Source organism: Porites lutea, chromosome 10, assembly GCF_958299795.1.
Source record: "Porites lutea chromosome 10, jaPorLute2.1, whole genome shotgun sequence".
NCBI classification, from domain to species: Eukaryota; Metazoa; Cnidaria; class Anthozoa; order Scleractinia; family Poritidae; genus Porites; species Porites lutea.
The window spans coordinates 1,565,759-1,587,873 of NC_133210.1; the positions used below are offsets into that span (position 1 = coordinate 1,565,759).

At 39.6% G+C, this 22,115-nt stretch overlaps 1 protein-coding gene and 1 pseudogene across 1 annotated transcript; both read left to right on the forward strand.

Moving 5' to 3' along the window:
- Window positions 1-2,484: 2,484 nt before the first annotated feature.
- LOC140950844 (uncharacterized) lies at window positions 2,485-20,354 on the forward strand. Its single transcript, XM_073400065.1, has 6 exons — window positions 2,485-2,942; window positions 12,480-12,630; window positions 13,947-14,866; window positions 16,751-17,363; window positions 17,606-18,802; window positions 19,553-20,354. Exons 1-6 carry the CDS (start codon window positions 2,580-2,582, stop codon window positions 19,942-19,944), a joined length of 3,636 nt encoding a protein of 1,211 aa, XP_073256166.1. The 5' UTR covers window positions 2,485-2,579; the 3' UTR covers window positions 19,945-20,354.
- Window positions 9,568-10,508, forward strand: LOC140951194 (beta-2 adrenergic receptor-like; annotated as a pseudogene).
- Window positions 20,355-22,115: the final 1,761 nt, after the last annotated feature.

Consider the following 22,115-nt stretch of genomic DNA (forward strand, 5'->3'; position numbering starts at 1 on the left):
GGGGGCGTATTCCTGGAAATTGTTAGTGGGGTGTGCTGTTCGGTTTGCCAAATCTTTACTCTAGATTTTAAATCAGATCAATACCTATAAGGGAAACGTGAGGGAGTATTCCCCCGGCGAATTTCGTTGTCATGACGATAAACACGATTAATTATTTACTTGATCACTTTTTTAAAAAAGAATGTTAAGCAAAGGCAGCCATTAAATGAAGATGTGTTTGAAGCTGGCCTACTGTGCTTTTTCATCGTGTCCTTCGAAAGATGCTGCGATGAGTACCTTTTGTGGTTTTTCTTCCCTTTTTGTTCAAGTTTAAACCTTTTGATGAGTTTTTTCCCTTCCGAAACGTAATGACAAATCTCTAGTCTCTCTCTCTCTCTGTACAGCATGAGGTAGCTCTCCCCAGTCCCCCTCTACTTTTCATCGCTTTCTTTACTCTGCACCGCTCTCCACTATCTGAACGCTTGGAACAGGCTAGAGGTAGAGTGTGTGTGTACATCAATAGAATAAAGATGTCTCTCAAGCTATCACTGCACTTTTTCCAGTGCCTTTTTCAAAAAATGGTAGGATTGGGGGCTTTCGAGGTTTTTCTTTGCTTTTTGTTGAAGTTTAAACCGTTTAAAATGTGACGGCCAATGTCTCTTTTTATGTTATTGCGAGTCTTGCTCTGCGTGTGAAAAGTCATTCCTTACAGGAAAGGAATGTCTCGGGCCTGGAATGTGCTCATTGTAGAAAATAAATATATATTTTTTCACTTGGACAGTTAGAAAGGCTTTAAACGCAATATCAGTTGAAAACAATGCTTAAAATGAATTTGCTTTGTAAGTTTTAAGAACCAGAATATTGAGAAATGTACTACTTCTGCTGCTGCTTGTTGACAGCATTCCGCAGGCTAATGACCCGAAGAATGACAATAATTTCCGGTTAGGTCAAGAGGGGTGCGTGAAAATAACGCTTATTGTTTCCTGCTTAGAATGGCTAATATATGGTAATATTTTTCTTGTTACGAAAGTCTTCCAAAGAGGGTACAATGTTCAAATGAGTTTATGTGTTTCTCTCACGTGATATGGTATGTCACGCAATGGTCAGCGACAATGTTGTGGTCTCAGTGTATACAGACCTCCTCTCCCAGGAAAAATCGCCTTTCGGCGATTCTTGTTCCTGATAGTTCGTGGCGAAGCTGCGCGACAGCGAGTCGCGAAGCGCCGAGAGAAAAACGAAGTCTCGAGAACTTCAAACCGTGAGCACGGTTTTAGTTGGGTATTTGAAGAACGGACCTCTGGAGCCAGGGTCCCTGATATGGGGAAAAGGTCACGGAAGGGCGCTTACAAAGCTATAACACCCTTGTACCTCAAAGTCTTCAATCACTGGAAAAAAAAAAACTTATGACCCGAAAACGAAAAGTGTGACAGCTCGGACAGTTAGTCGATTTGATTTAACGGCAACATCAGAGGCGGAGACTCGTTACTGCAAAAAAGAAGTATCAAAAATTAATCTGATAATGTTGATTCATTTTTTGGTTTGTCAGTCCTTCGCATATAACTATCAGAACTATTTGCTGAGTCTTTGGGTTTAATAGAAACCTTATTTTTGTCATAATCAACGTTGATAGTGGAGCAACAGGCAGTTTTTGCCGTGCAGCATTGGCTAACAATCACCCTGTTTTTAAGTCACATGTCATCCTAACCCCTCTCACGAGGTTTCTAATGTCATTTGTCAACAGTCCACCCCCCCGGGGACGTAATTTCCCGTTGTTGACGGAACGGGACAACAACGTCTGAGTCGCCTCAAATTTCATTCAATTCGAAGCGCAACGCTGCAGAGCGAAGTGAATTCGTGAATGAATGGAGGAGATCAAACAAAAAGATTCAGAGAAAAAGAAAAGAGGTCGGCCCTCATATCGGACGTTACCCTTTTTGTGCCGGGTCTGTGAAGGAAATGTTTTCCCGGAAAACAAAGCCTACTACAGCACCTACTACAGTCTTGTTTCGGCAAATGCGAAGAAGCTCAATATCTTTGCGAGAATCAAAGGTCTTTTCGGTGTCTTGGAAGAACATGAAACAGATGGATCGTACATCGTCTGTAAAATGTGCTTCAGAAAAATGGAACGTTATGAAGCAACTTTTAAAGAATTGACCTCCATAAGAGACATTTATCAAAGTAATGTGGCCCGATGGAAAAACCAAAGGCTTATTCGAAACGAAGCTCGAAGTCAACGGACCAAACCATGCACGAGTGATCATGAGTTGCCGGGCGTTAGTATTGACGAAGGAAGATCCCGTTTTTCACCTTGTACTCATGGAGAAAAAACTTCACTGGACTCCTCAATAAAGCCAAATAGCGAAACATCGCTCGATGAAACTTCTGCTACGGGTAACAGAGCAAAAAATCCGTTGCAAAGCCAAATGACGAATGGGAGAGGGTCATGTTTTCAAACTGCGGAGGCCAACGCAACGTTGCATAGGAAGAAGAGAGGGAGACCGCAGACAAATTCATCACCGTTGTGTCGAGTGTGTGCATCAAAAGTACTATCGATTCGAGGTTATTACTGCGGTTACTACAATCTTTTTTCGGCAAAATCGATGGAACAAAATCTCTTTTCAAGAATCACAGGGCTTTTCGGTGATGGAGACGATGATAAATCCCTAGGACCTCACTTTGTGTGCAAGAAATGCCTTAGGAAAGTTGAGCGATATGAAGCTTGTTTTAAAGAACTGATTTCATTAAGAGAGGCTTACCAAAAAAATTTGGCCCGCTGGAGAAATAGGGTTCAAAGCTCTCAAAAATCGCCGCCAAGTCCAGTTTCTTCGCCAGGCGAAAGTGACAGCCCCACATCAACTGTCAAACTATCAGTCAGTGAAAGGTCAACTGTTTCTACTGAACAAGCGGCTTATTTCCTTGAAAATGAAAACATGAAGCAGTCAATCGATTCTGCAAAAGCACAGGTAAGAGGATATGTTTATTTTTCCTTCTTTGTTGTTTTGTTTTATTAAATTCCACTGTACTCACTAATGTCCTTCACTCCTAAGTTATATTTTCGATTCTATTTTGCCCCCAACCAAGGTCAAAATTGTGGCAAAGTGATCTTTGGAGAAAACTACCAGTCCTCTATTACACACAATTTTAACACAAACGTAATCAACGGACTGCGATTTGCTTAAAGAAACGGCCTAATTTTGGAAAACAAGGTATAGATTCTTATTTCGTGATGTGACCAATCGATTGTCGCCTATGTCATAAACATTGCGTGACAGGGCACATAGAGCTCGGATTTCCTACAGTATTTCATCAAGTACTGTTTGTTTTGTAGATTTTTATATACCGTAAATCCTCTATTAGGCCTTCCCTCTCAAATAAGCTTCCTTTTTAAAGGAACAAAGCTGTGAAGCTCCTCTCCCCTCCCTCTTAGTTTTTACAAACAAACTAATAAAGCCTGGTTTTCATATGTCGCGAAAATCCCAGACGATCGGAGATTTTACTTTTTGCCGACCATCCTAGATTTTACCGATAATCGCCAGGGCCCAGTTGTTCAACCGATTAGCGCTTAACCTGGGGTTAAATTTAACCCCGGTTTCCTTTTTCTTACGTTCAAAAGTATTTTCTCGGACAATTTTCTCTGTTATTTTTAGAGCTTCCAATCATCAACTTGTAGACAAAAAGAATCAAAACTGAACTGCTTTTTAAGCTTTCAAGTCTGAATTCAAATCTCGCACTAACCCTGGGTTATCTTAACCCACCTTTGAACCGGCGCGCTTTGAACAACTCGGCCCAGAAGTCTGTCCCAGATTCTCGAGAGACGCCATGTTTATTTGGGGGACTGGGGCCTAGCAATTTAGGGGATTGGTAATGTGTGAAATCCATCGCCGACGACCCATCTGGCGCGCTTTTTTGTTTTTTAATTTCCGCAAAAGTGATTAAATATTATAACCAATGAAAAAATTAATTTTAAAACAAACGGCGCGCCATAGACCCCGACGGTACAAATTTGAGTTTTCAAGTTATGGACCAAAAGACACTCGTTAAGCGCAGGGGAGGTTATAAGGTGCGTTTAACTGTGTACATATAAACACTTGGAGAGTTTGCGAGACACGAGTTCACAAATCTTTGATTTATATTGGAAACCTTGCCAGACACTCTTTCCCTCTCTTTGACCGGAATAAGACTCAGCCCCAAACAAGCAAGACGAGTGAACAACGGCTAACTTATCACTAGCAGATTGATGGACATTTACTGAAATTCACCGACAATCAAATTCTCTGCTGACTTATTCCCTGCTCACAGATGTCCTTCCGTTATAAAGTTTCAAATAAGACTAGAATGCGCTAGCGTGAATCGATCAAACGTCCTTTTAATTTCTAAGGCTTACTTTCCGACAAATAAAATGTACTGAATGTAAAAAGGGAAAGAGAAATAACGAAAAATTCAACTTCTAATTAAATCTTTTCATATGGTTTAGAATAAGCTATTCTCGAAACTGAGAATGTTTTGATCAAAGCTGTGTAAATGGAGCTGAAACTGTGCATGGAACCTTGCGTTTCCTGTATTTATCTCACCTATTGTATGGAATATGTGTGAAAATCTTCATTATGAATCGGTATATTTCAAAGAGCTACACAACCAGCAAGAATACTATTGACCGACAATATACAGAACGGGGGCAGCTGTAGTGTCAACTATTACTAGTGATAGATTGTATTCGCGACTGTAACACTTAGTTTTTCTGGGCTGATCCGGTATGGTTTATTCACGTGCTGGAATTTTTGATTTTTTTTAATCTTGGGAGCGTGACAACCCACTCTAACTTCATGTGCTTAAATTTTTCCTCTTTGTGTTCTTGTTTTTATTTTTTCATATTTTATTATTATCTTTTATGAATGGAGAATATCATCAGGTTTAATTAGCCTGCTACATATTGTCCATTTATTCCCTCCCTGTTTCTACAACCCTGGTCAAACCATCTTGGGACACTTGAGGAAATGAGGCGCGAAAACGCACCTTGCTAAAAGTAATTAACTCGTATTTTACTTCTTATAAATGTTTGGAAATGTTGTTGTAAGAGCCTATTTCTGCTGTCCCCGCCTCCCCACAGCAATGTTGATACTTGAAGGCATAATGCCAACATTGCTCCGGGGGTAGAGGGGGGGGGGGGGGGGGGGGAGAACGAAAATGCCTCATTTTGACCAGCTGTTACGTTGGTGTCCCAAGAGTTTTGACCAGGGTTGTATTAATACTCCTCTCGCAGTCCAAAAAAGAAAAACAAGCACCTGCTCGCAGGTTAGTTCGAGGGAAGTTTAAAAAGTCTTTGTTAATGAACAACAGGATCATCGCAATGAAGGCAAAGTTTCTTCACGAAGATTAAAATTTGCAGCCGCTTTGTCGAGTATCGCGGAATTCGGTGTTCAATCTGAGATTGATTGACATTCCTTTTGTAAATTTGGAAGACTTTTGTAAAGAGGGCGAAAAATTGGCTCGATCTTATCCCCTTGCGCTCTAGCGCGGGGGATTTGAGGCTTTAGGTCTGTCCACAGGACTTGTTTGAAACATCAAAATGGCCGCCTTGTTATTGTTTTGGGACACCAGTATGGCCGTCGTGACGTCATGTGAAAAATCTCTATTAGACTGGTAACCATATCCTGTCAAGAATATTCAAGGGGCAGGAAATATTCTAAGATGTTTTGGGGAAATTTTTTAGAGACTGGCTCGAACTTTTGCGATTCTGTTGACCGTTGGGGACTGGGATATATCTTGTGAATTTAAGGGTCTTTAAAAAGGCTGACATGACTGACATACGGTAATTTTCATATCAGTGAAACTCGTAATGAAACTGCTTTGAAAAGGCGTTGCCTTCTTATCGGCATGATTATTACACGTCAAAAAAAAAACATCTTGAAAGGTGTGTTTAGCAAAGCTTTTACCTTGTTTAAATACATATATTTTCAGTTGAAAGATCCATGCCTAGTGAGGGTTCTTCGTTTTCGGTGCCTAGCTCGGGAAAGCCAATAATTATTTTTTTAAGGTTGGCCGTCTAATGTTATAATTAAAGCTTCTCATTGACCTTCGCTGAAATAGTGTACGTATGGTAATAACCGTTGACTTAAGCAAAGAAACGTGCCATGATTTAATGAGTTAGTTTAACATGTATACTTTTTCAAGCGATTTTTTAAACACAGCCTTTTCTGACAGTTTTTTTACAAAGCGATAAAAATATGTCAAAGTGTGAAGCCGATAGCTTGGCTCCACACTATGAACAGATGCCACACAAAATGTTTTCAGAAAAATAAGCTAGCCTTAGCACGGATGTAATCTTCTTTTCCGTTATGTTTTGTCAAGTAGGAACGATTTACGCGAACATGTTATGCTTGTTTCTCTTGTTTAAAGTAACCCGTTTCCGTGCAGACCAAATAACGAAACTGATCATTCAAATTCATCCACTGAATAACTGCCACATAAGACAGATCAAACAAACATCTTCAATGATGTACGTTTGTAGCTGTCGGAAATTATATAGACCGATTATATTTCATTTACCATTTTGCTATTGAAAAGCTAATTCGGGAATTGGCTTCTTTTTGTTACGGAGAAACATTTGAAAATCTTCAAATTTGTGGAGAGATTGGAGGTAATGCTCCAGTATTTAACAAACGAGCTTGCCAAAGTAAAAGAAAATATTTCTGCAGAAACGGGCTTCAATTTCCATTCTACTTTGCACACAGGATAGCTTCAAGGGTGAAAACCACCGTAAAAAGAAAAAAAGTAAAAGGTAAAAAGTTAAAAAAGCTTTGAGATGAACGCACAAAACTTCTAAATGGATAAGCTTCTTTCTCCTCGTAATTTAAAGGGCAACTCTCGGGAAAATTACCCCTGTTTTTTAAGTTCTCTATGGTTTCCTAATGGCATGTAATATCTCTCTTTGGTGAAATTTCCGATATATCTGCCAAACTTATTTTTTTATAATTTTTCGAAAACTCGATTTTTGCCGCCATTTTGAAAACATTCGGATTTCAGATTAGTCACGTGATTTTACGTCACACGTGTGGAACACTGATTGCCAAGTGAGGATTATAAGAGAAAAACGCACTAAATTTCTCTTGCAAATAAAGGAGAAATAGAGCCTCTACTGTCATATTAACGTTCAGGAAAAGCATTTCGATGATGGTTCCATTTTCTAAATTTACACGGGCATCAGATGCGGGTGACTTAGATTTTTTTTGTATTTTTTTGTTAGGGTAATTTTGAAGTCGCGTGAGACATTTATCGACCCGAGGTCAATAATTGTAAACAGCTATGCTCCTAATCTGCTACGTATAATACAAAGAACATCTTTCCTATAGCAGATTTAAAATTATGATACAACCGTTAATGTTACCTGATGGGTGTTGATGCCCTTCATTCCTCGAAAACGACTTAATTTATTCCCGCGAAATACTCGCATCTTTGAAGAGAACTCCGTCAGAGACCGCCGTACCGGCCTGATTCTATACCGCCTTTTGTGTTTTCACTTAAGTGTGTTGTTCTTGTCTGAAATCTGCAGGTTCTATCCATTTACCTTTGCTCCTAAACACGCGAAATAAAACTCACTTCTCGCCGAAAGTTGCGATTTTATGATCATTATTTTGAATGTAGTTATTCGAGACGTGCTCTCGAGATTGTAGCGTCATTCCATTGCAAAACCTGCACACACGCTAAAATTACATGTAATGTGCCTTTTAAGGATAGAAGGAAATTAAAACGGTTAAAAAAATTGATTAAAATAGGATTGCTTCATTATCTTTAGCGGTACTTTGTACCCGTCCTACCTGCGAACACTATAAAACTGCCTTGATAGCACGCGTGTCACGCTTCTTTGCAATACTTCCCTTTGGGACTTCTCACAAGAAAGGAAAAAAGAAGTTATTAACCCGTTTTTAAATCCCCGACGAGGTACTTATGGAAAATTCCAAGGAGAAAAATGCGATCCATAACGGAAGCGAAAAAGAAGAAAGAACTAGGCAAGGTTCACTCCTGCAGTATGAATCTTTTTATTGAAGGTTATGGCTCAAGCACCATAACCGAAAGTCTTTGTTGGCTATTAAGAAAATTCAAGGGCTTTAAAAAACTACATGTTGAACCTGCAACTGAATACCCCTGCACTACTTGCTGCATCCATAGAGAGGCGCAACAGAGATGAGGCAACGGGTTCTTTCGTTAGCAGTTAGTTCACATGTGTATGGAGGTGTATCTCATCCCAACTTTAAATTCTCTTCATAATAACATCAGGATACATAGAAGCTAGAATAATAACTTCTGAACCAAATTAATTGACAGAGCAAGACAAAGTAAAAGTAAGTGAACGACTTGTAGGAAAACAACTGTACAGCGCCTTTCAATTATTATGTATAACAATCTGTATAACAACAAAAGAGACAAATTCTAAAGTGCAAGCACTCCACGAGTCGAGCATGAACGGCTGTCAAGAGGCAAAGATATGGAAATTTCATTTGCGTTGCAGTCAACGGATTACGAGAACGTAGTAATTAGGAAACTAGATTCTGTAGCATGTTTTAAAAAGAACATGTTTGCCAAGATTTTTAAGGAACAACAATGTTTGCATCATTTTATCATTTAATAATTTTTTATTTTTTATAAAATCGAATCCTGTTTTATTTTAATTGTTTATATATTTTAGCTTACAATATTTATTAGATTGTAAATAGTTGTGTATTTTATGAGGGCCACAAGTTTATTAGCCTTTGGCTATTAAGTGCTACCCTCTTTAAATAAAGGCTTTATTATTATATTATTATTAGTTATTGCTTCCGATATGAATTACTGCTTTTTGTAAAACCAGGATTAAAGCAGAAATTAAAAAAAAAAACTGCACTGAGACAACTTGCCCAGATTATTTTTGCCTCGTCGTGAGAGACCTCTGCTAGCAGGGAATCGTTACAAGGGGTAGGTACGCTTTCGACTACTTGTACATGTGAAATTATAAACGCTCAGTATACAAAAACAAATGCGTGTTTAATTAGTCCTTTTCCTTTTAAAATTTGAAGCATTCATAGCATTGATGAAATCAAGCGATATGTGGATCGCACTGTACACAAGAATTGTTCAAAACCATCTAGGCACTCACCATTCTTCACTATCGAGATCGCAGCGGGCGAGTGGCAGGCTCGATGTTTTCTGGCGAGGCACAAACTTCACCAGCTTCGGACGATCTTCCGGCCGGTCAGAACGCCGGGGTTGAATTCCCGTGAAGGGCTACCCTATACTTCGCATTCTAAAAGTTCTTGTACATCCGAATAATCGGACAAAGAGGTAGCGCTATCACTTGAAGAACTACGGTCAGCCATATTCGAGATCATCTGTTGTTCCACACTTGTGACGTCACGTCACGTGATAGGCAAAATCGAAGCGTTAATGGCGGAAGTTCGAGTAAGCGGCAAATTTAACACTTTGAATCTCGATTTCTGAGCCAAATGGATCGCTGACGATATAATTCTTGATGGCATGACAATGAGAAGAACATTTGTAAGGTTTTTCCGAAAAATGTTGTCCTACGCGAGAGTTGCCCTTTAAAAGCTGCCGAATAAGACATGAACCCTACAAACGGAACTCCTCAATCGAGCACAAGCTCTGAAAATGTTACAAGCGTTTGGTTTTGGACAATAGCTGGGTTAATCAACCTTCTCATCTTTTCAGCTAATGGTCTCCTCGCCTACGTTATCATTAAAGCACAGAGACTTCATCACTCTGCCAGCTGGTTTATTTTATCACTTGTCGTGTCCGATTTTCTGTCCGGTCTCTTTGTAATCCCTTCGTGTATGATTTGCAACCTTTGGTTATCATGCAACGATGACGTGCGCTTTATTCTTCTTGATCTTGTCGTTTATGTTTCCATTGCTAACGTCAGTGTTATGAGTCTTGATCGTTTGGCTGCAGTGGAACTCCCTATGAGGTATCAGTCTATGGTGGCACCCAGATTTAAATTGTGGATTCTTTTTGCTTGGCTTGTTCCCGTCGTCGTTTCAATTGTCCCATTATGTTGGATGTTTGCCGAAGCTGGTTTAATCATAGTGACAATTAACAAGGTATTTCGCGCAGTGCAACTTGTCGTCTTCGAACTTTTGCCTTGTGCAGTAATGGTCATTGTCCACGGTCGTATTTTTATAATACGCCGAAAACATTCAAGACAAATTCAACATCAACGAACTCAGCTTAACTTAGAAACCCAATTTTTCTAGCGAAAGTGTGGGCCGCTCTAATTTTCGAACGGAAAAGTCGGTGGGAGTTATCGCCTTCTTAGTGTTTTTCTTTGTGCTTTGTTGGATTTTCTCCTTGGTTCTAACTTCCTGCAAGTATTTTGAGATTTGTAAAGTGTCTCGAGAAGCTCTGATCGCTTCTTCGTTACTGGTTTTTGTAAACCCCGCTGTGAATCCTTTGATATGTTTGTTTTTGAAGACAGACATTCGCAAAGAGCTACGGAGATTGTTAAGATTTTGAATAGTTGTGTCAAAGATGGACGAAGCTGGTCGTAAATTGTTACTATTTACGTAAGTGACCGCCAGCACGAACGCCAAGATAACGTTTAACAATTGATAGGAGGGATTGAGCAATACAGTACTTCCTACAGTACCACTGTGTTTAGTTTTTTAGTGATTGTTATGGAAAAAAGGAATTTGGCAATGCTTGTTTACGAGTTTAACAGTAAATATTGACTATTTCTTGAAGCTCTGTCTCACGTGTGTCGCTTTATCTTTCTTTATTATGATAAAAAACAACAACACATAATCAATTTTTTTAGTTGTACTGACTTAAAAAGTTTTAAAACCCTAACCCGAGACAATGGCAGTTGCTGCATAGAGAACCAATAGCATCACAGGATTTCGAGAGCTGAATGCCACTCCGGCACAGAAAACGCTTAAATCAAATGGTAACGCGTCACGCCCGCCCTTATCTACGATATTACGACCTGGAATAGCACTCAAATTCACACGTAGACACGTAAATTTTACTGTTTGGCTTCCCAAGATGAGTTGAAGAGACCTAATTCCCAGGCTAATCTTTTTTGTTTCTCTTCCCAAAGAACACTGGTAATGTGGTTGAAGTTGACGTTAAAAAGTATTTTTTTAATGAAAGCGGTGTTTTGAAAACGAGCACAGGGCATGGGTTAAATAATTCTGGTCACCATCAGACTTTTCATGCGCAAGTTTGTCAAAAACGCTTCTTTACTGAGTGAGCATCCGCAGGCGGCCTGGAAACTAATTCGCGCGCGGAAGGTTTCATTCGATTTTTGCGCGCGGAGTTTTTCCCTCTGTGTCGTGTGTACATTTTGCATTCGTAAAATGAGCTAACGGCGCATTTTAAACAGCTCACAAAAAACTGCCTAACAGTAAATTCCGCGCGGGATTACAAGGAGAAATCAAGTAAAGGTTAGTTGTTTTCCGGGTAGATGACATCATCTTCGGTGTCCTGTTGCCTTAAGTGAGGTTGGTGGGCTTCTAAAAAACTCTTCAAGACTTCAGATGAATCAGTCTGTACACATGTCCGACTTTGATATGGCGCACAATAAATATCTAGAATTGCAGCATAAATCAATTTTCCCTTTTTTTTGTCGTGAAACTTTTATGTGGTTAGTTTTTAGTGTTTTAACCCTTTATGCCCCAATAGTGTCCAAAATCAATTTTCTCCTAACAATATCCGTAGGTTGTCAAGAGCAAAGTCTACGAGAATTAATAAAATGATCTTAAAGAGAAAGATCTTTGATCTTTTATCAAACTCTCTCAACTACTTCTTAAAGGAAATGTATGGAGATCAGTTAGGAGAATTTGTAAGTGGATATCGGGGCTTAAAGGGTTAATCAGGTTAGTTTTTAACGCCCCACTAGCTCGTAAGGAAGTGTTGGCAGTAAGCTAAGGTGTCAGGAAATTTTTTGTCCAACTACATAAAGACGTCTTATCCATGCAAACTGCAAAGTTCTTATTGAAACAATGACCTTTATTTCTAAGAATTTATTTTTGTTTTCATTTGAAAGTTTTTCGTCTATTGTGTTTGTCAAATTTATATCATCATCTCGGAGATCAAGTGTTTCGCAAATAGTGTGAATCTTGCGATGGTGATAAGAATTTTGTTTGGGAAAAGGCTGTTAAGGAAATTCCTCAAGTCATGATCACACTACAAAACGATATTGTAATAATGTAACCGTCAACACCAAGACGTAATTATTTTACTAATTTCTGTTTGTTGCCAGTGTAAAACCTCCCCTTGGTGTAGCGTACTTTTCGCGGACATTGTTGATACGTTAGCTCTCAAAAAGGAGTGGCATTGCAAAGACCTTTTGGTTTGGACTAGTCAAACAAGGTCGACCTTTCTTTCTAGCTAAAGTACGAACAAGTGGGAATTTTTGACGGCAAGAAGGCAACACTGTGTTTTATGATTCTTCTTGTGTGAGCATGTTTTTGCAACATGTTTAATTTCAAGCTGTTATTGTCCTCTCTTAACAGAAAAGAAGAAGTGACATGGCCTCTGCCTCTTCTTCAACCGATCAAACTAAGAAGGAAACAGCCCCTGCCAGCCCGGCTATGTCGCATTCACCAGCTGGAGAGAACCATGTGACCACGGCAATAAACAGCAACACTCAAAATTCGGCTACCGGTAACACTCAAAATTCAGCTACCGGTAAGTTATTGGAAGTATTTATTCTAGAGAGGCAGTAGGAAACTAAAGCAAATACGTTTTTGAGCCACGCACTTCAACCGGAAATGTACACCGTAATTTTTAGGGAGTTATTATAACTCCAAAAATGGAGTAAAAATTTTAGGTACAGGATAACCCCTTTTGGAGGTTACTTTAACTCCTAATTTAACGTCGAATTTGGTGTCATTTTCACTCCTAAAAAAGAGTTCTTTTTACTCCCAGTCTGGAGTTAAAATAACTCCGAAATGGGGTTATTTTTACTCTTTTTGGAGTTAATTTAACTCTGAAAGTGGAGTAAAAATTTTTGGTACAGGAGGATAACTCCTTTTTTGGAGTTATTTTAACTCCTCAATATCTGGGATCACTTTACTCCTGAAAAAGAGTTCTTTAAACTCCTTTTTGGAGTTAAAATAACTCCCCCCAAAATAACTCCACTGTAAGGAGTTAAATTAGCCCCACTAGAGGAGTTATTATAACTCTTTGAAAATTACTGAGTGTGTACTTCTTACATACGGGCGTGGCACAAAAATCGCCTTTGCTTAAGCTCCCTATCCCCCGACTGGGATGAACTTGGGTAAGAATAGTCTAGAGTTGAGATCAGCTCTAAACACATTCAGACTATTCAACCTTCTGGGTATGTAAAATCGGGATATTTTTTTACCATCAAGGAATAACGTGAGCGCCAAAGGCGCGAGCCGCTAAGGGGGTCTGGTGACATTTGTGTAGTCGAACTATTTTCTGTAGTTTGTCTTGAAAGACTTATTACGGAGCAAGTTCGTTAAACGTCTGTGAAATTAAAGACGGACAGCAAACAACCAATGCCGATGGATGGTTATGCGGTAATGCTTGTAATTATGAAAGAGGACAAACAGTTTTTTGTCAAGACGAACTACTCTGACTCTGACTTTGCACGTCTAAAAGGAGTAACAAGGAGTTTATCGTATGATTTGATTTTGACCCACAACAAATATATGCCAATAGGTGTTAGCTTCAAAAGGATACGTTTGCGGTCACTAGGCTACTTTGTTCGCCGTGTTAAATACAGAGTACTTGCCCATAGCCAAGTCAATGTACTTACGGTCACTAGTCGGTTCGCCAACGCGCTTATAACTCAGTCACCTACACAATACACTTCACCGAGAATGAGCCAACTTCTTTCCTGCGGGCAAATTTTTGAGAGGTAAATTTTTATTTGATATTTCAATGTGCTTTAAGGAAATTTTTAACCAGGCGTCTCATTAACTTTTTACATTTTCTTTGTATTTTCTTTCCAGCTTTTCCCATTAGCGTAAAGTGTTCCCTAGAGAGTGCAAACCTTAGGCCCAAAGCACTCGTTTTTCCTTCAGGAATAGCTTTCGACTATGAAAATTTTCCAAAAATTGTCTCCATATCCTGGCCAGTTATCACTGATCTGAGTGGAAACAAAGTCATAGTAAGAGATGGACCTACCCGTGAAAGCGTGTCTAGCAACGATGCAGTTGTGCCATCGAGTTGTCTTAGCATTAGAAACGGAGCATCCAGTTTTAGTTGGGGCAAACCTGAGAATAAACCTTGCGCACCGTTCATAAATTCGCCTGTTGGTTCATCATATAACAACACGAAGGTCCAGAATGACAACAGTGATGGTTTTCCAACGAATACATCTAGTCCTCTTCGGATACCAACATTAGCTCAACCATGCGAGTGCCCAATTCATACTCAAGGCATGTGTAATGGTCCAAGACTACAACACGTTGAAATAAGTGCTCAAATTCTGCTTAGTGAAAACTCTGCAAATTGTAATAACAATGACGATGCAACTGTTCCTGTGATGAAGAATCAAAGCTATCCTTCTGAGTCTAACTCAGACCACGAGGCATTGTGTTTGCCGCATTATGTAACAGGATCATTGAGCCAAACAAGGGAAAAGGAGCCGGTCTTTGGCCAGGTTCTGGTCAGCCCTGACAGCAAACACCCTGGCAGCAATCCGGCGATTATTCGTAAAATCCTGCCGGTGAAACAACCCTTGCGAGTCAAGCCTCTGCACGTTTCATTTTGTTTACCGAGTGATCCAAAGCCGGCAGTCGTGGGGGGATTACCTACGTCTACTACAGATCAGGAGGTAAAAGAGATTCCATGTTCAATCAACCGCTCTGACAAACAAACCAGCAACACTGAAGCACCCAGGAATAATGAAATGCAGGAGAGTATTGAGGTAAAGGTTTACAGTAAAGCCTGGTCAAGCGTACCCCCCGCCAAGATTTCATTAATGAATTTATTATTCGAAAGTTGAATATGTGGGTAGTTGTACATTTCAGATTCATCTCTGCATTCTTGCTTGCGTAATGAGCCGTGAATTCACACGAGAGGCAGTTACGAAATTTCTACCAGCTCAGTTTCCCTAAATTTGTTGTCAAAATTAGTGTCGTCTAAGAAATTTAATCCATGAAAAGATTTTCAATCTGACCAAATACAGAAAAGTTCTCGTAAAATATTCATTGTACATTACGCATGCGGGAATGCCGATTTGAATTTGACACTAGTTACGGGAACGACTAAAGGCTGGTTTTCACTAGCGACGGAGTCGGAGTCGGAGTCGGAGTCGGAGTCGGAGTCGTAAGCAGAGTCGTAAGGGCGCTTATGACCTAGTGAAAATAAAAAATCGGAGTCGTAAGCGGAGTCATAAGCGCGACGGAATCGGAGTCAGAAGAATCAGAATGTTTCCATTTCTTCCGACTCCGCTTACGACTCCGTCGCTTACGTTCCGCTTATGATCTAGTGAAAACCAGATTGTCGGAGTCGGAAGCAGAAGCGGAAGGATAAACCAATCACAATGCACGTTCCCACGCTTTGTGATTGGTTTGGTTCTTCTGCTTCTGCCTCCGACTCCGACAATCTGTTTTTCACTAGATCATAAGCGGAACGTAAGCGACGGAGTCGTAAGCGGAATCGGAACGCTGTTTTCACTAGATCATAAGCTCTACGCTTCTGATTACGACTCCGACTCCGACTCTGTCGCCAGTGAAAACCAGCCTTAACTGATTCGTTTTTCAAATAATCAGTTCATTAATACAATCTCGTGGGGTACGCTTGACCTGCCTTGACTGTAATGTTGTTTTTATGTAGTTGTAGTGATTTCCAACAACTCGCACTCTCATATAGGAACAAAATACATGCAAATCTCAAAGTGAAGACCCACTTTCGTCTAAAAAGTTTTACGGCCATTATTTCCGTTCGGCTGTTTTGTGTTGAATAGCTAACATTATTAGACTTGGCCATTGCAATTAAATGTCATGTTTCCATAAATGAAAAGTTTTTCTTCGGCGCACAGTACCTTTGCAGTGAAAGTGGCTCTTAAAAAGCTTAAGTAGAAAGCAATCGTATACACTGAGTGTCCTCAAACAAAAGCGTTTTCTTCAGAGAAAACTGAAAATGTATTTTGCAATAATTTAATGATGTCAGTATTTCCAATAATTTAACATGCCTTTTTTACGAGGAGTAAAGAAACCTCCCCGGCTGATGTCGTGCGAGGCAACCAGAAACCGGAGGTTATCCATTTCTTCTCTTTTGACATTTTTAACTTAAATTTAATCCTATATTTGACAATAGGTGTCTTGTCAAATTTAATCAATAGATTTTGTTCTACCTGGTATTAGTAGAAACCATAAAGCATACTGTATACAGGTTCACTTATGTTCAACACTCTCCTTCGTTGCTCAGTTGTCTTGCATTCTTTGTTGCCTTGCATTGGTTCGAATCATGTCAAGGACGTAGACGTTTTCTTTGAGCCACTTTCTTGGTATTAGTAGTAATAACATTGCTGTCCTTCATGATCAATAGGGAGCTTAGGTAAACTTAAAAAGGCGTCTTTGAGCGACGAACGTCACCTGGAAGTGTGGCCTTTTCCTTTTTAATGTGCCTTGACGCTTTTAAATTTTAATTGCTGGTGTCTTTACCCTTATAAAGCCGATTTGTCCATAAATTTGGGCAACACCATTACCCAATAACGCAAAACGTCCACTTCCGGTTCACTTGCGTCGCTTAAAAACGCCTTTGCCTAAACTTCCTGATGTTTTAAGATGTTTTCTTTGCTTTGCAGGAAAGTGAACTGACAATGAAAGATCCTTGCGAAAGCCTCAAATGCAAGAGAGCAATGGACGATGTAACAGTTGAAAATATGGATGGTCCATCCGAAGTAATCAATGCAAAAACCTTAAAACCCTCAGACGAGTCATTTGTGCTTTATTCCCCATCTGAAGATGAGGATGAATTTGTGCAACAGTGTACGGAAAACGAACATCCACCTACCGGAAGTTCAGTTCATTCTGCTACAATACCCCAACAAAATGTGGGATTTAGTAATAAGCAGGAGAATGTCAGGGACCTCATCTCCAGGATTCGTTGCATCAAGAGTAAACTACATCGAGCAGAATGCGAGCAAAGAAAAAAGCAGATGTTAAAAAACATTTTGGTCTTACAGAAAAGAGTCAAAGCTCTTACTAAAGGAATGCGCAAAGGGAAAGTAGACCCTGTCAAAGTAGACGAACAGACGGGCGATTCAGCAAACAACGATAAATCAATTTCCAGTCAAGAATCACCGGAAGTAAGCTGCGTTCAGTCAAACTCAAATGGGACAATTGTCGAGACGGAAGTTGGTCCTGTAGTCAGCGATGAAACTGAGACAATAAATGAGGAAAGAGAGACTGCGAAAAGTAAGGCGTTGTTTTGTGAATGAAATTTCTCTTGTAACTGATGATTACCAAGAGGCAACCCAAGCTCGGTATTTGAGCGCTCAGTGATACAATAATATTCAATCTTTCGGCACCTTTCTAAAGTTTAGCCTTAAGACGTCCACGCAAAACTTGGCAGTTCAACCCACGAACTAATTGTGCTTTTAGATGTTGTTTGATTTCTGTCTATCCATCTATTGTTACCATTTTTTTTCCTTCTGTAGGTGAACTTCCCTTTTTACCTGACCGTCATCAACAAAACCCAAAGGTAGCCACTCAGAAAAACTGTCTAAATGGTGACGAACTTATTATTCCATTGGTCGACATTCAGCTCAACACTTCCAACGAAGCTGGGACGAAAGAACCACAAGACATGGGTGAACTGAGACCTTCAGCCTTTTATAGTGCTGACAATGCTGAAAACAAGGAGTTCGGCGGTAGCAACTTAGGGAAAGACGATGATTCAGATGTTACACGAAAGGAATTTATTGTGACATTACCAAGTGGAACTCGACTAGCCTCTTCATCTGAAACTTTGAGAAAACGGTCTTTCCCTTCGTCCAATTTTGATGAATACTCATTTCAGGGAAGTGAGTGCGTTGTAGCGTTTAAGAAAACAAAAATGTTATCCCCATCCGGCAATGAGGCACCTGAAGTATTTTGTTCCGTTCAAGACGTCTTACACCTCAGTAATGAAGGGAATAGGAAAAGTGCTTATTCCTGTTGGGGTCACAATTTCAAGTACGATTCTCGGGGTGTCACACAATCTGCTGCCTTGGAAAGTCTCGTGTTAAATGACGTTAGTGAACTGAAGGATTGTTCAAGAGATTTTGATAAGGATTCTTCCCAAAGAGAAATATTTAATTTGGCACTAAACAAGGAGACTGACAGTTATGCCTCTGCTTTATGTAAACTTAAAGATAAATGTGTCGAGAAAGAAGATTCTGCAGGGTTTTTGGCGGAAAATTTAGCACCGATTGAAGATGAAGAAAACCTCACCAAGCAAAGGACGAGAAATGTGTGCGAAGACGATGAATTAGGCGGGACCTCAAATCTGTCTCTTGGTTCTGACATTCTTTCTCACAATGTTCAAATTGTCACCCAAGATGCAGAAAATGGAACTAGTTTAACAGTAACTCGAACCAATGCGACACCAAACAAAATAACCGACGAGGAATCGGTAACTATTGCAAGTCACCACCCACAGCGAGAGACACGTTTGGTACCGAGCCACAGTAAGGATACGCAGATCTTTAGAGAGGAAGAGAATACATTTCCCGATTACAGTGTGCAGGGACAGGAAAATCCAAATGCGATCAACATAGATGAAGTAGGACCACCCAGACTGGTTTTGGTCGATCGACTCTTGGATGAAGGTGTGGCAGCCAAAGTCTACGAATTCCATGAGAGTGTTGAGCAAGGTAATTTTGAGTGAGAGCTTATCTGTTTAAACAATAATTCTGATTTCCAGAAAGTGACCAAAATAAAAGACAAACAAATAGAAATCAAATGCGTCTGATAAAACGCTAGTAGTACTTGCAGAGACTGTACTGTCAAATTGGAATTTGAATTAGAATGGCAGTATCCGTAAATAAGGTGTGAATTGGAGGCATGCTCTCGATTGGTAATTAAGTCTAGTAGAAGTAATCTCAATTTATTTCACGCCTTGATTACGCTTTCTGTTAGCTTGATGCGTTATTTGTTTGCTTAGCGTGTCAATGTTACAACGTTTACTTAAAAACAGCCGTGAATGATGATGAAACCTTTTTGTTCGGCCAAACAATTTGCTCAACCTCAGAAAGGCATCACAGTGCCGATTTTAACTTTTAGTCTGCCTTAAATACATGATATAGCCGGCATCATGCCATCGCTTTTTAACACGCGAGTCTCATAAATTTCAAGCCTTCAACGTTAGGACGACTGTCCGTACAGACAGTAGGTATTGATAAAATGTTATGCGTTGTTAAGCCTGTGTTCCAGAATGTTATGCGCGAAGTAGTATGGAAAAAAACGAATTATCCTTTCCGTGCAAAAGCCAGGGTTACGGATGGTATTATAAAAGGGCATTAAGAATCTACACTGGAAAAAAGAAAAATTCATTCCCAAATATACTACTATCGAGGTATTTCTCCTTAGTTTCAAGTTATTGAGATACTGCGTTTTCATCGAAGGTCACGCTGGTGCAGCAGTTGAGATCAGCAACGTATTTGGTAGTATGAACAACCGAATTGAGGAAATAGTGAGAGAAGAAGAGCAGACTCGGCTCACAGGCCACAAACCTTTCTCAGAAGAAACTCAGGGCATTTCCTCGGCATTTGGCCGTGCTTCACCCTTGGTGCGTGATAACAATGATAAAGAGCTTTTCAGCTTCTCACTGCAAAGAGTTGTGAAAGAGGAAGAAACCCAAGAGTTAACAAGTCCTTCCGTGCACAACTCGACTGAAAGCTCAGAAGAAATTGATTTGATGCAAAGTATACAGATTCGTCGCGCGAGAATTTTGAATCTGACGGAAAAGAGAGATAGACTTTTGAATTTGGCCGGGCTCAGAACGAATCGTTTGTAATTTTTGTTGGAAAGTGTACCTGTTGTTATTCTGCGCTTGGTTTCTTTGTTCAGTCGTCGTGTTTTACGTCTTCTCCTTTTTGCCGGAATCAGTCGTTAATCATCGTTTCCTGCCAGTTTCCTTGCAAACGGTTGTCGTTAATTTTTTTCCCTTTCGTTATTATCATTAATAGCTGAATTTTTACGGTAATTAAAAGTCTCTTAAATCTGCTCAGTAATTTCTCACAACATGCAAAATTTTTTGAATTTTACTGTAAATTACATTAATGTAAAGTGTTTTAGATTTCAGTAGTGAATAAAGAAAGAAATCATTCTAACGTACCACAAAGGTGGTTGTGGACAGGTTGAAAAGAGATATTTGAAAGAAACACTCAAAATAGGCCTCTGATGATTTTGAACATGAACTTGCATTCCCAGGTATTATTTCAAAAGAACCTTAGCTTTCAGTAGTTTTAACGTGCTACAAATGAGGTTCGATGATAAGCTTACCATCAACATATTTACACTTGATTATCACTTCAATTTCCCTTGCGGTAGCCATGGCAATATCTAAGGAGGCAACTTAGCTGCGGACACCTTGCGTCCGTTTTCAACGACCATAAACATCTTTCATGAGAATACTAACGTTATCAAACTTAAGTCTAAGAGTGCGTAAAGGTCTCTGTGTCTGTCAAGGCGATCAATGACACATCTGAAATTATCGGAAAAGTATGCCATAATATTTCTTTCAAAACGAGTTGAAATGTGTTTTCAGTTGCACGAGTTTTAATCAGACAATTTATATCAAGCGCGAGAAATGTTTCTTGCGATATTCAAAATGAATAACATACCAAACGTGAGATTAAATGATTCAGGTGATAAACAAAATTTTAAACACGAAGAATATTTCATGCAATATCCAAACACTGGAAAGTAATATATTAAACAAGAGATAAAGTGTTTCATTTGATATTCGAAAACCGAGAAGTTGAAGAGCAACACTCAAATCAGAAAAAAGATTCTGGAAACTCCCCATCTACCCTTAGCTGCCCTAACCCAACATTTTGCCCTAAGTGAGAAGTGAGCGTTAACGTCAGGTTAGTGGAGAGGTTAGATTGGCGACTTGTGAAGTCACCATCCGTAAAATCCAGAAACTCACTCTTCCTGCCCCCAGAAAGAACCAAATTGTTGAAAATGTCAGCTTCAACAGCTAGTTAGTCTGCTCCAGCTTCTTTTCTAAAAATGCTTCGAGTCTGGTTAGATATATTTTCTTTAATTCCGATGTTTCTTGTTCCATTTTCTCGCGTATTATGTGAATTTTTCTGGTTAGTTCAGCGCTTCGTTTACTTTTTGTGTTTTCTTTAACGCCCTCCACCGTCGAGGGCCTTTTTATAACCTTGTTTTTCAAACCATTGCTTCGTATGGATTCAAAGTGTTGCTGCGGTTGTGAATTAACTGTGACAGCATCTTTGTATGTAGGATTTTTATGAAATTTGCTTGGCTTTTCTATGTCTTTAGTTTGCATAGTGCTTTTCATTTTGAAGACCGCTTCACTAAGATCAAACTGTTGGAAAGTAGGTTTGTTAATGGGTAAGACATCATTTTTAAGGCTTGAACGAAGCCTTTTAATGTGTTTTTCAGATTTTACAGCATTAGGTTTCTTTCCAGATGTGGTGGAAATTTTTGATGTTGTGGGTACTACATTTCCCTTACGTTTGTTATTCGTGGCTTTGTTCAATTGTAATTCTTGGCCTAGATACGAATTTGTCGCAACTATCTCATATGTAGCGTTAGCTTCTTTAGCATTACTTCTTTGCCTGGCCAATGGAGATTTTTCTTCAACGCAGTTTTCAAAATTCGTGTTCAATTTCATTTTGGAACTTAAAGCCTTTTCACTAGAAAATTCTGGCCTGCTTTTCTCGTCTAGTGTTGATTCAGAAGGGTCATTGATCGAACAAGCTTGGGGAACTGCGTGCTCGTTTTGCATTATGTAAGCATATTTGCTATGTGATACTGGTTTGTTCAAGTTAACAGGGCTATCTAAAAAACGCCCATTTCGACCAAGGGTCTGTTTTACCTGAGAGCTCGTGACTGCTCTTTCTTGGTAGAAAGACAATTCTCTTTCCAGTTTTTCCACTTGTGTGGTTTTACTTCTGTGGAATGTGGATCCAGGCTTTATTCCTGAACTACGAT